A 15347-nucleotide genomic window follows, 5' to 3' on the forward strand; every position below is an offset into this window, starting at 1 on the left:
AGGTGCTTTAATCTGTCACTAACTTTGTTTCCTTGTGTCCTCATCAGCTAAACATGTGCAATATGCAGGATGAATGTACAATGAATATGTCTAATGCTAACGTCCATATTCTAAATATATTTCTGTTTAATAATTACGATGTAATAATTAATTGCAATGTTTTTAAAAGCGAATATGTGAAATGCTTTTATTTGAGAACATATGTTTATTACTCTTGTTTGATCAAGTTATCTGCGTGTGTGGGGGGTGGGGTGGGGGGGGGAGGTGCGGTGCGGGTGTGTGCTGATTATCTGGTTGTGGTTTTCCGCAATTCATCTTTATTCTTATCTTATCTGTCTATTATAATCAATGTGCAGTATAGTAGGCTATGTTTATAATTATATTCAAATAATGTTTCTTAATTCTTTCTGTTTTTACATTAAGAATACTAGTTATTACCTGCAGTGTGTGGATGTATGTATGAAACGATGTATGTGATATTTTTTACATTTGTATCTTCGTAATATTTGTTGGGGCTGTTGTTGGCTTTTACAGTTATGGTCCCCATGTTGTTTACTTGTCTATGTTGTGATAATGCACCTGACCAAATTTCTCCAGGTGGAGATAATAAAGTTATTCTTATCTTATCTTATCTTATCTTACATGCAGCACTCCATGCATGTTTTTGTCTCTTCTGCATTCAGATATAGTAAGATCTGTTTGGTGTGTCATTTACATTTTTAAGTCAGCTATGTGTGGGTGGGACTCGGAATAAGCAGAATGAGTGTTATAACACTGTAACGGTGCAGATGATGGGGCAGCAAAAACAACAGCAGTAAATAAGTAAAATGAAATTAATTAATTAATTAATTGTGAAAATAAAGGAGAAAAACTTTATCGAAATAATAGCATCAAAACCAGTCATTCAACTTTTTTCTTTTTTTTTTTTTACCCCAAAAGCAGCAAAATTGAATGAGTAACAAAAGCAAACTGTTTTGTATGAGAGGCCTGGTCATTAGCCCCATAATTAATGTTTAATGTGTAGTGTATGTGCATAAGAGCTTGCATAAACTTTGTGTCCTGTGTGTGTGTGTGTGTGTGTGTGCATGCATGCATGTGTGTTTGCGGGAGAATGCATATATATTTGTAACTATGCAAGGATGCAGAACTGAATTTCTACCCTGTTTGTACATATCCTCGCAGAACTGAATTTCTACCCTGTTGGTACATATGCATGTTCTTTTTTTTTTTTTTAGTTTAAAATCTTTTATTAATCTGTTCTTTTTTAATGGTGTACTGCCCCTCCGTATGTTTTATATATCCCAGGTGCACATGGTGATGTTTTTCTTTCTTTCTGCATTCATTGACTGCATTTCCGACATTCACCCATATTTACCAGTGGGATTTTTACTTGTGTGAACATTTTTACCCTGCTGCTAAGGCAGCCATACTCTGTTTTCAGGAGAGTGCTTGTTGGGTATGTTTGTGTTTCCATAATGCAAGGAATGCTCACAGGGATTATGGGACCTCAAACTTGACTATTTTATGTTCTGCATAAACACATATACAAAGTTCAGGCACTAGCAGGTGTGTGCATCTTTTGACTTGGGAAATCAGAAAGATCTTCATGCTTATCCCAAGTGGCTCAGATACAGGGACGGAACCCATCACCCTTGCATTGGAAGTCAAATGCTTTAATCATTCGGCTGTTCTGCTTGTAACATGTGGTGTGGTTGTTGTGTTTGTGTAGGACTGAAGGTGATGGGAGTTCTTGGGACACAGCGATCTACAACGATGCCGGCTCAGAGTCCATCTCGTCTCAGGACCTGAAAGAACTTGAAACAAGCATCTATGAAGACACCAGCAATTTTCATCTGCCTGCTGATTACACCAACAAAAAGGAGACAGATGGTGTGTAGTGATGTGTGTTATTGTTGTGATATGTGTTATTGTTTTGATGTGGTATTTTAATGATGTGTGTGTGCGCTGTGAGTGTGTATTGCAATGTATGTGTGTGTATTGACTGTTGTAGTGTGTTTGTGTATGTATGTATGTATGTATGTATGTATGTATGCAAATACACCTGTTTTTGATATATATATAGAGAGAGAGAGAGAGAGAGAGAGAGAATGCATGTGTCATTTTTGTTGTTGTGTGTTTGTGTTTACATGTATGTGTACATGCATGTGTGTGTGAGTGGGAGTTCAAATATCAAGCAGTTGAGCATAGAGATATATATGTATATTTTGTCAGTGTGCTTTAATACTATTACTCTGTGAGTATATGCATGCATGAGCATTTGTTGGGTATGATGTCAAATCCATTGACTGCCCTAAAAATATGCTATAAATAGACAGATAAAATTTGTTTTTTGTTGTTTTATCTTAAATAGAGAGGGTCATATACTAATGATTGTCATTTCAATGACAGTACCGTAAAGTTTGGTCTATTGAGCGTGCTGGTATATAAGCTGCACCCACTAAATTTTAAAAAAAATTGAACTTCATACACACATAAGCCACACCTATTACCAGTACCGGAACACATACCAAGCAAAAATACGGCTAGTGCCACAAAAAAATAAACACAATGATTTTTTTTTTTTAATTTGAACTTCATACACATACCAATACTACGGAGAAGCTATCAATACTGTAGGTTATGAATTAAAAAACACAAGCGGAAACAACACAAAGAAAAGCAAGTGAAAATACTGCAAGTGCCACAACAAAAACCCCACAAAAAAACACAATGAAAATAAGATAATTTAGGGATAGTCACTTTTATTCCACGTCGTCCTGCTCACTGAATCCACTGAAATCTTCGTCTTCAGTGTCTGAGTTAAAGAGGGTCAGCACTGCTTCCTCCACCATCTTGTCACTGACCTCAGCCTCGCTTTCACTTGATGAACCTGAACACAAGGTGGAGGTCGCTGCTGGTTCGTCGCTTGCACTGTCGTCTTTTTTCTAATTCAGGCCTTCTACACCACTTGCCTCTGAAGGCCTTTATCGTTTTCTTACAACATAAAAGTTCTCCACGCTGCTTCCTCCAACGTCGTATCATCGATTCATTCACTCCAAGCTCATGTGCAGTGGCTCTATTACCTTTTTCAACAGCTAGGTCAATCGCCTTCAATTTGAAGGCTGCATCGTAGGCATTACGTTGTGTTTTCGGCATGATGAGGGTGTGCGTTTGAGCAGAGTAGAACTGAATGCTCAACTGAAAGCTTTAATGTGTACGGATCTGATTTTTAAAACGTGAACAGTTAGCACACTAATCTGAAGCTCATCCAAAAATTAATGAACAGAAATCATGATTTTGGTGAGTTGAAGGGCAGCTAAGAATGTGACATCCCGGGATTGGGAAAATCCGCAAATAAGCCACATCACTGTATAAGCCGCAGAGGTTGAACCTGGGAGAAAAAGTCGCGGCTTATAGACCGAACTTTACAGTAGTAATATTGAAGATGTCAGTGTCATCGTTTCTCACAATCGTGCAGACTCTGATGACGAGATGGATCGTGTGGTGATGTCAAGGCCAGATCTACAAGAACGACCACCCCTCGCACCCCCAGTGCCTAGACGCCCGGACGCGAAAAAACCGGTCAAGACTCCTTCAGCTGATGGTACATGATAGATTTTATGTTAGCACACACACACACACACACACACACACATATATATATATATGTGTGTGTGTGTGTGTGTGTGTGTGTGCTGACAGCTTCGTTCATTTGTCAAGAACTAAAAACAAATGTTTTGATAATTCTTTGCAAAATTGTTGCAAATTCTCAAACAGAGAGTAGAAGGGAGTGACTGTCCAGAAAGTCAGCAGAAACAAATCACGATAAAAAATGTAGTCACCTGTGAACAGGTTTTTAAATTTTCCTGATTTATTCAATTTCATTCATTTAAAAATTTACACTGATCGAAATGTATTGTGACACTGTGCAGACATTGTACTGATGAAAAGGTAAAACCATAAAATAACTAATCCAGCCAGTTTTTTTAGGTGAACTAGTTAGTAGCTGTCTTCAGTCCATTGCCTAAGATAGTACATGTGATTAAGAAGTGTCCTTTACATGTTATTCACTGTGACATATAATGCAGTGTAAGCTAAATCATTCAATGGGTCAGATTCAAAAGAAAGAAATTTGCATGGTGGATGATATATATTTATTAAGAGAAAATTACAAAAAAGTATTCCCAACCCCCTATCCCTATAAAAAAAAAAAAGAAAAAAAAAGAAAAAAAAAAGGAGGATTGCAAAGTGGCAACTGGCAGCTAAATAAACACAGTTCAGAATGATGTGCAGGGACATCTTAGAAATCACAAAGTTAATCATTTGGTCAAAGTTCAGACCATGACTAATCATGTATTCAAAGCTGGGACTGGCCCACAGCAGTTATAGTTAGCAAGAGTCAAATATTGAGAGAAAAAAAAAAGAAGTTTGAATGGCTTTGCTCACCATCAGAAAATTATGTTTTTGTCAAATTGAAAATTTACGGAAAGTTACTGAATGCAAACATTTCCACCAGTCGGGTAGTCCTGTCAGTGCTGATCAGTATTTCACTGTTAACTCATTCTACCCCACAGCCGCATGCCTGTTACAACTCCCCTGGACCAGCACTACATGAGACCATTGCAGTGTTAAGAAAAAAAGGGGGGGGGTTTTCATCACAAGGGCCAAAATCATATTGTTGATTTAATCAGTCAAAGTTTCATTTTCATGCTTCAGGAATCTGTAAACAGCTCAGTTTAGAATGCCAACTAAAGCAAGCAAGAATAAACGAAATTAGAAGTGTATTGATACGAGAATACTTGTGTCATGTCCACAGGGAAGCAATCATGATACGAGTTAACTCGTACATGGAGTAGAATGATTTAATGTACAGGCAATTGTATAACAGAAACTCCAAATGCTTGTTGAACACACCACACAGACACTGACGTGTTCACATGATGGCAGGTGAAGAGTAAAAGATACATGGAGTAAAAGTATATTTGATGCCATTGTTTGATATATTTGTTTCTTTTACATTATTCATATTTGTTTCTTTTGTACATTGTATCTTCCAATGGTGTCTTGAAATGGCTAAATTTCCATCCACACATCTTCAGGAGCTGCAGCTGTTGTAGATGAACTGAGAAACATGAAGTTCAATCAGAAATCACCCAAAGTTCAACAGAAGTCCAGTCAGGTAATCTTTCACCACACTCTTCTGTCACTTTCTGTTTCTCTGTCTCTGGTTCTCTCTTTGTCTGTGTCAAACTGGTCTGGGTATTGTGTGGCTTCAACAAGGGATTGAGGATGTTAAATTATTCCTTGGTATATTTAAACAACGTCTGGTCGACATATTTATTCATGAATGGTCTGGGACGATTCGAAATAAAGAGGCATATTATCGATCATTAAAGGTTGTCTTTGAGGAGAAAAATACATACTGAATACTGGTATTTACTGCTTTGGAGTTGCTCTCTCTCAGATCAGACTTGGTGTACTCCCTCCTAATAATGATATCCATCATTATAGCAATTCGAGCCAGAAAAGATGCTGCCACTTTTGTATATCAAAAACCGAAAATGAATTGCATTTTCTGTTTGAATGCCCAGTGTATGCAGATTTAAGAATAAAATTTCTAAAAGATTCCAAGAAGGTTCCCACTTGCATATTGCTCCAAGCAGACTATGACCCACATAGGCGTAATCTGTCTCAACATTTATATTTCATGGTATCAAGAAAAGATCTCATATGATAATGGTGATTACTGAACTGATGCTTTCTACATTAATTTCACACCTTCTATATGTTTCATTTGTTGATATTGGTGAATGTGTAAGATTAAAATGGCATTGCAAATATGATGTTAAAATGCTAAGAAATATCAAATGTACATTATAAACATGTTTATTATCATTATCATTATTATTATTATCATTAACGTGTGTGTGTGTGTGTGTGTGTGTGTGATCGTTAAAGAAGTTTGTCAACCCTTGAATTTTTGCCAGTTGAATGACAATCAGTGATAATAACCTAAACATCCCCTACAACTTTTATATCAGCTTGTTTGATTCTGTTGAGATTTGCCAGCACGCGAGTTCATATTATAACAATGTTTTTGCTATTGATGTGTTTCTCCAGATTGTACCCCCTCCAAACCCCCCCTCCCCCTGCCTGCACCAGACCCGGCCCGCCGCCTTCCCATGTGTTTGTCTAATGGCCTGAGGCCGATGTACAATAAACCACTTGTCTTGTCTTGGTCTCTGTCTCTCAGTCTGTCTCTCTTTCTCTTTCTTTCTCCCTCTTTTTCTGTCTCTGTCTCTCTTTGTCTCTCAGCATGTCAGTCCCTGTATCTCTGTCTGTCTCTCTTTGAATTTAAAAAATTTTTTATGTACCTGTTGTCCCAGTCTGTATTGGAAAGTGGAAAAGGAGGCAATAGTTTGCTAGTTTGCTTGCTTGCTGAATTTTAAGAAAAATATTTACATCATTATTCTTCTTTGTCTTTATTGTTTCAGGGATTTGAAACGCCATCTGTCGATAGAGGTTCAAAACCGTAAGTAGAAAATAGAGACAGAAATAAAGAAAGAGAGAGGGGAAAGATGGAATGGGGGTGTAAAGAAGCTGTGTTGTGAATGCTACTTTATTCTTTCTAGGCTTCACAATGGCAATGCAGTCCTCAGTGGCACCCCAATACCAGCTTCACTAATTTGAATAGGCCCAGGACAATGCCTCCAGGCTGATTCTTAAATTGCCTGAATATGAACATGCCACACTCCTTCTGAAATCCTTGCACAAGCTCCCTATTCAGTTCAGGATTTCATATATATCTGTTGTATTCAGTCAGCTTGTCATCTCTCAGTGGCACTGACCCTAAATATCTCTCTGATATCCTTTGTCACTACACCCTGTCTTAAAATCTCCATTCTTCTGACAGTTTATTATCTTTGTTCCATTTGTCAGAACAAAATCATTTGGTCAGTGTACTCTTTTCTTTCTGGGTCCAATCGTCTGGAATATCCCTTCGATTTAACATAAGACACTTTGCTTCCACAGCCTCTTTCAACTCTCCTCTGAAGAACCATCCATTTAAACAGTACTGACATCTTTGCCCACCACAGTTCCAATCTGCTTTTCATCCATGCTATGAATGTTTTGTGTGAAACTCTACTTGTGTGTGTGTGTTCATGAGTGTGTGAAAGTTGATGAATGGTATTATGATGTCTGTTTTCTGTGAACATGTGAATAGATTTATTTTATCATTTTGTCATTTACTGATAATGAATTTTGATGTATGTCAACTACTTAAAAAGTTCTGTGTAGAATGAGTCTTGAATAAGTGTTTGTTATTCTCATTATAATTATGTACCCATGCACAAAGTCACACACTATAGTGTGCTAGATGACAGTGTTTTTTTGTTGTTATTTTTTTTATCCACAGTAATTATTCATTGAATCACACACACACACACACACACACACACACACACACACACACACACACAGACTTCACGCTTCTCTGTTTGTCCGTTTGCTTCTCTCCTCATTCTCTCTTCATGGCAAGGGGCACAGTTTGTCAGTATTCCTGTCACTGTCTTGTGTCTGCCTTTCCCTGAAATATTTCTTAAAGAGGAAGGAATATGTCTCTGATTCTTGTGTGTGTGTGTGTGTGTGTGTGTGTGTGTGTGTGTGTGTGTGTGTGTGTGTTTATACCTTTCACAGAATACGAAGAGACCCAGAAGGCAGCAGCACAAAGAAAGAAAATGAGGTATGTGTCAAAGGACAGTAGCATCTGATAAAAGATAAACCACACATGACACATACACTCACATGTGCTATGTACACATGCATACACACATTGTCGCATGCATGTCAGCACGCACACAAATACACACACACACACAGACACATGCGCTTACACATACATGCACATTAACACGTTCATATGCACACAAGCATGCTTGTTCAGGTACACACACATATACATGTGCACACACACACACACACATGCATAAGCGCACACTCTCTCACACACACACACACACACATATACTTGCGCACGCACACATACTCACACTCACACATACACCCACACACACACAAACAACACACACAGACACACACACATACACACAGGTATTGGTAGATACTAATTTAATACTTAAATGCTTCAATTTTTCTTTTTGTTCGTTTTGATTGTTTGAAAGTATGTAAATGTTTAAAAAAAAAAAAAAAGAAAGAAAGAAAAAGTTTATTAACCCTTACATCACCAGCTATGTTCAAGCTGCTAACATCTGCTAGCCGGCTAAGTCAGCTGCACAGTACAGCTGAAACTGGCTATGCAGCAGAGCAGCCTGTGGGAATGTGGGATACTCGTTTTTTCACTGCCGTGTGGCACAAAATTTTCTCCACTGTCACTCTCAGCAGCAAAATCATTTTTTGCCAAATGCTTTTCAATCAGACTTGCAGTTTGCTGTTCCGTATAGCATGGTCTAAAACACGACTGCTGGTTACAAACTGAACTGGTTGAAAGACTCACCATCGTTCAAACTAAGTTTTAGAAAAGCTGCTGAAATTCGCTCCAAACCGCACAAGAGTTGGTTCAACAATGAGAAGGATGTTTCTGGTATATATGGCAGGAAGTGATGACAAAGTTTGATGTTATTTTTTTAGGAGTAGCAAAAGTATGTTAACTCCAATGCGCAAGTCGTCGTCCGGCGACAGCAGCGTTCTCCCTACAAGTCGCCATGCAGTGACTGTGGTGTTCTCGCTGCAAGTCACCGAGCGGCGACTGCAGCAACCAAAGGGTTAAAAGCAAATATTTAATTTTCTTTTCAGCAGTCTGATGCCAGTGAGTTTTGGTCATCAATCTACTTCAATGGTGGGAGAGAGCAGGCAAATGAGTGAGTACAGACCTGCACATTGCACACTGAAAACAATATCAACCATTGTCATTGAATCCGTGATCCTGTTGAAATTTGAATGATCCTGTAAAATGTTGTTTTATTATTACTAATAAGAAAAACACAGCAAATGTTTATGAGATTTTTTTTTTTTTTTTAAGTAGCTGGTGGTGGTCTCCACTCCTGGGGAGATATTCACTTGTCGTTCTGCCTCCATGACTGAACAGTTATTGTGGGTATTTTTTTGTTTTTTTGTTCTTTGTGTGTGTGTTTGTGTGTGTGTTTCACATGTTCCTGCACATTGTTTTACCACTGTCTATGGGTACATTTGAAAACACAACCATCTAGGCTCATGAACAAGGAGCAGTTAAGCAGGTCGCATAGTTTATGCTTGTGAATATTGCTGTTTGTCTGATGATGGTTAGTACATGTGAATATTGACATGACATGTGATAATAAGTGCACAAAACAATGCCAGTCTGTTGTGGTGTGTTACAGGATCATCACCAAAATAGCTGAAGATGGAGTGTATCTTGTTCGTGTCAACGAAGATAAATCTGTGAGTTTCTTTCTTTGCAAATGCAGTAAAGGCCAACTGTACCTTCACTTGTAATTCTGAGATTTGGCCATTTGTTTATTGAGTCTATTTACCTATTTATCTGAGCAATAGTTTGTCTCTTGGAACGAACACGGATGTTTTTAAAGGCTTCTAAGACCTTATTTAAAATAATAATAATGATAATAATACTCAAAAAATCTTTTAGACAAACCCAAAACAAAATGTGAACAAAATTTTCTTTGTCTCAATCCATTTGTTAGAGATCTTTGTGTTGATATGTGCACTTATACCAGTATGCACTCGTGTTATTTTATGTGTGTGTTCATATGTTGCATGCTTATTTGGAAAGACATGTTCATGTGCATGTGTATATGTTTCAATTCAGTTCAGTTCAAAATACTTTATTGTCTGCTTCAACCAAAACAGAAAATTCTCTTTCGGCTCATTTAAAATACCTATCAGCAAATATCAAATAGAAAACAGCAAACAACTGACACACCCTTCACTGATCACCCTGCACACATCTATTATTATGTAAAAAGAAAAACATGTGGATAAGATACTATTACATTATAATTTAGAGTGAAACAACTCTCTGTGGTGTGTGTGTATGTGTGTCTGTGTCTGTGCATGTATAGGTATGTGTATGTGTGCGCGCTTGTGCGTACTTGTGTGTACCTGCGTGTGTTTATATATGTTTCATTGATGCATATATTTATGCGTTTTACCTTTTGAGCTATGTGTTAGAGAACCGTCAGTTTTTCAGTAATACACAGCTGTCTAGACTCTATACAGAACCGCACACTTAGACAGATGCGAGATCCCACTGACAGGCCTGATAGTGCCAGACGCTGATAAGTAGGTCAGCTGCTGTGCTTGCCAAACCCCTCACTGACTCATCTTTGTCTTCTGTTAAAGCATGGCAACTTTGGCGCCTCTTTTGAGCAGGCTTGTGAGCATACTTCCGTTTCTATGGCATTAATGTTTCCATGGTTGGGTAGATTGGACATTTTTCTTTCTGGTGGTAGCAGTGCTTTCCTTAGCTTGAAAATATCATTTATTGTCACAGCATTAATTTGAGAGAACTGTTTGCTGACAATTGTGACTGGCGGTCGTGTGTTTTTTTAATAGCAGAAGTACTGTGAGTTTGGTTTTCCTTCACCTTCTCTGGTCTCACATTTCTTTCATCCCTTCCTTTCTTTCATTCTGTTTTCTTCCCTTTTTCTCTCCTTCATCCCATCCTTTCTTTCATTCTGTTTTCTTCCCTTTCTTTCTCTCCTTCATCCCTTCCTTTCTTTCATTCTGTTATCTTCCCTTTCTTTCTCTCCTTCATCCCTTTCTTTCTTTCATTCTGTTTTCTTCCCTCTTTCTTTCATTCATCCCTTTCTTTCTTTCGTTTTGTTTTCTTCCCTCTCTTTCTTTCGTTCATCATGTCCTTTCTTTGGTTCTGTTTTCTTCCGTCTCTTTCTTTCGTTCATTCTATCCTTTCTTTCATTCTGTTTTCTTCCCTCTCTTTCTCTCCTTCATCCCTTTCTTTCTTTCAGTTATCTTCCCTCTTTCTTTCATTCATCCCTTTCTTTCTTTCGTTTTGTTTTCTTCCCTCTCTTTCTTTCGTTCATCGTGTCCTTTCTTTGGTTCTGTTTTCTTCCCTCTCTTTCTCTCCTTCATCCCATTCTTTGGTTCTGTTTTCTTCCCTCTCTTTCTTTCGTTCATCCTATCCTTTCTTTCATTCTGTTTTCTTCCGTCTCTTTCTTTCGTTCATTCTATCCTTTCTTTCATTCTGTTTTCTTCCCTCTCTTTCTCTCCTTCATCCCTTTCTTTCTTTCAGTTATCTTCCCTCTTTCTTTCATTCATCCCTTCCTTTCTTTTGTTCTGTTTTCTTCCCTCTCTTTCTCTCCTTCATCATATCCTTTCTTTCATTCTGTTTTCTTCCCTCTCTTTCTCTCCTTCATCCCTTCCTTTCTTTTGTTCTGTTTTCTTCCCTCTCTTTCTCTCCTTCATCATATCCTTTCTTTCATTCTGTTTTCTTCCCTCTCTTTCTCTCCTTCATCCTGTCCTTTCTTTCATTCTGTTTTCTTCCCTCTCTTTCTCTCCTTCATCATATCCTTTCTTTCATTCTGTTTTCTTCCCTCTCTTTCTCTCCTTCATCCCTTTCTTTCTTTCATTCTGTTATCTTCCCTCTTTCAGAATTAAGACAATGAAACTCATCCCCTCATCCACATCACTGAGAAATACAAAAACACAAATAGACAGTGCTGCTAAACTGTGGGTTGTGTATGACTCTCACTTGTCAGTCAGTGAGTGCCCTGTATGTTCACAGTTTGAACATCAGAAAAGAGGAGGCAGACCTGTGAGAAAAGGTGGCAGACCCAAAAAGCAAAAAATAGATCTTGATCATCAGTGTTTCTGCCGCACACTTCAACCACAATGATCCAAAAATAGTGTGAGCCTGCTGTGGTTGATACACATACAGACACACCGGCAGAGAAACAGTGTGAGCCTGTAGCTGTTGATGTACACATGTCAACCACAATGCAAGAAACACACTGTGGGCATATGATAGTTGATGTTCACACATCAACCACAGTTAAAAGGAAAACAGTGTGAGCATGTAGCACATGATATGAACACATCACCCATACCAGAAAATCCAATCACCCAAGCCAGGACATATCCAGACATGTCACAAATTTCTTTGGAAGAACCAAAATTTGTTGACACAGCAACATCTCTGTATAAAGAGCTGTTAGGTAGAACCCCCACCCCCAAGAAAAACAATCTGAGACCCGTGCATGACATAATGGTTCTACTTACACAAGAGGAGACAAGTATCACACATACCTCACAAAGATGTTGGTGGATGAGTCAAGGGACAAAACAACACCATTTTTTTTTTCCATCATAATTATTATTTATTTATTTATGTATGTACGCTTCTCTCTCTCTCTCTCTCTCTCTCTCTCTCTCTCTCTCTCTCTCTATATATATATATATATATATATATGTATATATATATATATACTTTTTTTTTTTTTTTTCTCAAGGCCTGACTAAGCGCGTTGGGTTACGCTGCTGGTCAGGCATCTGCTTGGCAGATGTGGTGTAGCGTATATGCATTTGTCCGAACGCAGTGACGCCTCCTTGAGCTACTGATACTGATACTGCTAAACAAAGGGCCAGCCTCTTGTGTTAAAAAAATAGTCGTTCCCAGGAAAACTTTACTGCAGGCAACATCACCACTTCCCAGAAAAAGGGCAGAACGTATTCACACAAACAGACATGATGTTTCAGGCAGTTCAGCAGATGACTCACTCAAACAGTAAAGCAGTGAAATAAAAACATCATCAGAACGCTGGTCAGTAACATTTCCTCTGCACAGGCGATGGTCAGCAGTCACTTACATGTCACACACACAGGGTACTTCCTGCCCTTTTTCTCCCACTCCATGTGTATTTTATTTATTTACTTTTTATCTTTCCTTTGATTTCCCTCACCGCTGTCTCTCTCTAGAGGTTAGTGATAGAACAGCCTAATGGACAAGTGATTATTACAATATTATTCTAAAGATGATGAATGCATTCTACTTTATTAACCTCCTTAGTGTGTATGTCCATGTCACCTCATGAATTTTCCCATTTCTGTTTGAAAGTAATTGTATCCCAGTAGGCACCAAGAGGAAAGCTTGATATGTCTTCTGTAATTATTAATGAAGAGCAGTACCTAGTCACACTTTATATGCACATACCAGGATAGTATTTGAAGTACCCTTTTCAGAAATTCAGACTCTGCTTTCAAAATGATGGATGACAAATCCACAACATGACTCAGGTGGCTTGAAACAGCAGCATGTTGCAAGAACGTTTTGTGATTTTGTCAACCAAGATGTTGCAGAAGCTTTACAAGTCGCTGAAGGCGATGAATTTAGTGCTTGTGGTGACAAAATCAGGTGGTTTGCTTGATGAGAATGAAAGTGAGAGTGATGATTTGCAGAGAGGGTAGAGGGTGGGGGTAGTTGTAGAGCTAGATGTTACAATAAAAGGAGAGAGTGTGGAACATGAGGCAAAAAATAGCTGTGTGGCTGACCCAGAGTTGAACTCAAAGACGGTTTTTCCATTATTCGAGGAAGGGATGGAGGGAGTGATTGAAGAAGTGGGTGGAACATTTTTCTGCTTGGTATGAAACACTGGACCCAGTGTGGTTTCCACAAAACATGCTTATATTGATCAAAGAAAGCAGTCAACTATTGTCTGCAGGTGAAAATCTTAACAGTACTCATCTCCCTTCCCAGCACTGTGTGCCAACTGGGTCACTGTTATTTAGTGTTAACCTTTTTGATGTTGTCTAAAAGTGAGCGTAACATGAGTGGGTGTGATGCATTCAGATCTGGCGCTTGCAAGGTATTTGTATTTGTATTTGTATTTCTTTTTATCACAACAGATTTCTCTGTGTGAAATTCGGGCTGCTCTCCCCAGGGAGAGCGCGTCGCTACACTACAGCGCCACCCATTTTTTTGTATTTTTTCCTGCGTGCATATTTTATTTGTTTTTCCTATCGAAGTGGATTTTTCAGTCTGCAGAATTTTGCCAGGAACAACCCTTTTGTTGCCGTGGGTTCTTTTACGTGCGCTAAGTGCATGCTGCACACGGGGCCTCGGTTTATCGTCTCATCTGAATGACTAGCGTCCAGACCACCACTCAAGGTCTAGTGGAGGGGGAGAAAATATCGGCGGCCGAGCCGTGATTCGAATCAGCGCATTCAGATTCTCTCGCTTCCTAGGCGGACACGTTACCTCTAGGCCATCACTCCACTAGAGAGGTGTGTGTGTGTGTGTGTGTGTGTGTGTTTGTGTGTGTGATATTTCTATTTCTCTTGAAAAAATAAACTAAAAGGAAGTGTACTGACTGCGGTTCTACTGCAGTTGCAAAGAAACTGTGACTGAGTGATGGGCTTTAAATGTGTAGAATGCCAGAAGTTTGGATCATAATTCATAACTCTATGTGTATGTAAGGTACAGTGATACATTTAGTTTTTAATTGTAGTTTTCATATATTTTCTTGGTTCACTTCAACTGCTTTTACTAACAGTCTGTAACATATATGTGTGTGTGTATGTGTGTGTGTGTGTGTGTGTGTGTGTGTCTTTATTCAGAAAGTATGTGAAATTTGTTTGTCTCATGTTTATTTGTCTCCTATTGCTAACCAGTGTGTAATGTAAACTTCAAACTGTCAGAAATCGACAATCTATTTGTTTTCCTTTCAGAAAAGTATGGGTTTTGTATACTTTTTCGCAGTTTGTTGATTATTACCCTCTGCAGCCATAAATCACCTGGCAAGTTGGAAGCACAAGGCAAGAGAATGCCTGGCACTGAGTTTGTTACAGCCTAACGAAATGTAAAAAATAAAGAATAAAAAATAGAAGTCTTAAGTTATACTGACATTTATTGTCCAGAGTGATGATAATTGGAAATAAGGGGAGGTGGCACCTTTCATTATATGTGTGTGTATGTGTGTGTGTACAGATGGTTCTGCATGTGTATGGGAAGCAGCAGGCCCGAAAGTTCCTCATCTTCAGTCTGGTAAGTTATGGTTGTGCAAAGTTTGAACCCCTGCACTGATCAAACACTTGATGGGCATGATATCTAAGTGGTTAAAGCATTGGTCTTTACTCCTGAAGATCTGTGGTTTAAAGCTTGGCAATACCTGGTGGGTTTAATGGTGGAGATCTTCCAGAATAACTAGAGCTCCGTGCAGACTTGGTGGTGCTTCATCAACATCCTTTGTGTGTACACATGCATGCAGAAGAGTAGATACATCTGTTGATTCATGTTGGTGTTTGGAGCGTTACAGAAACACAGACACATCCAGCATGCACCCGACCCTGAAAACGTAGTATGGCTGTCTAAGCTCTGG

At 38.7% G+C, this 15347-nt stretch overlaps 1 protein-coding gene across 2 annotated transcripts in view; it reads left to right on the plus strand.

Moving 5' to 3' along the window:
- The window catches only part of LOC143275614 (uncharacterized), a 37115-nt gene that overhangs the window by 15765 nt on the left and 6003 nt on the right, over nucleotides 1-15347 (plus strand). For both annotated transcript variants that reach the window (XM_076579857.1, XM_076579867.1), the window contains exons 6-13: nucleotides 1730-1890; nucleotides 3479-3604; nucleotides 5100-5179; nucleotides 6495-6532; nucleotides 7699-7744; nucleotides 8815-8879; nucleotides 9378-9438; nucleotides 14957-15013. In XM_076579857.1, the coding sequence (XP_076435972.1) occupies nucleotides 1730-1890; nucleotides 3479-3604; nucleotides 5100-5179; nucleotides 6495-6532; nucleotides 7699-7744; nucleotides 8815-8879; nucleotides 9378-9438; nucleotides 14957-15013 (634 nt within the window). The remainder of the gene's footprint in view (nucleotides 1-1729; nucleotides 1891-3478; nucleotides 3605-5099; nucleotides 5180-6494; nucleotides 6533-7698; nucleotides 7745-8814; nucleotides 8880-9377; nucleotides 9439-14956; nucleotides 15014-15347) is intronic.

The sequence above is a fragment of the Babylonia areolata genome, chromosome 2, assembly GCF_041734735.1.
Source record: "Babylonia areolata isolate BAREFJ2019XMU chromosome 2, ASM4173473v1, whole genome shotgun sequence".
NCBI lineage: Eukaryota > Metazoa > Mollusca > Gastropoda > Neogastropoda > Buccinidae > Babylonia > Babylonia areolata.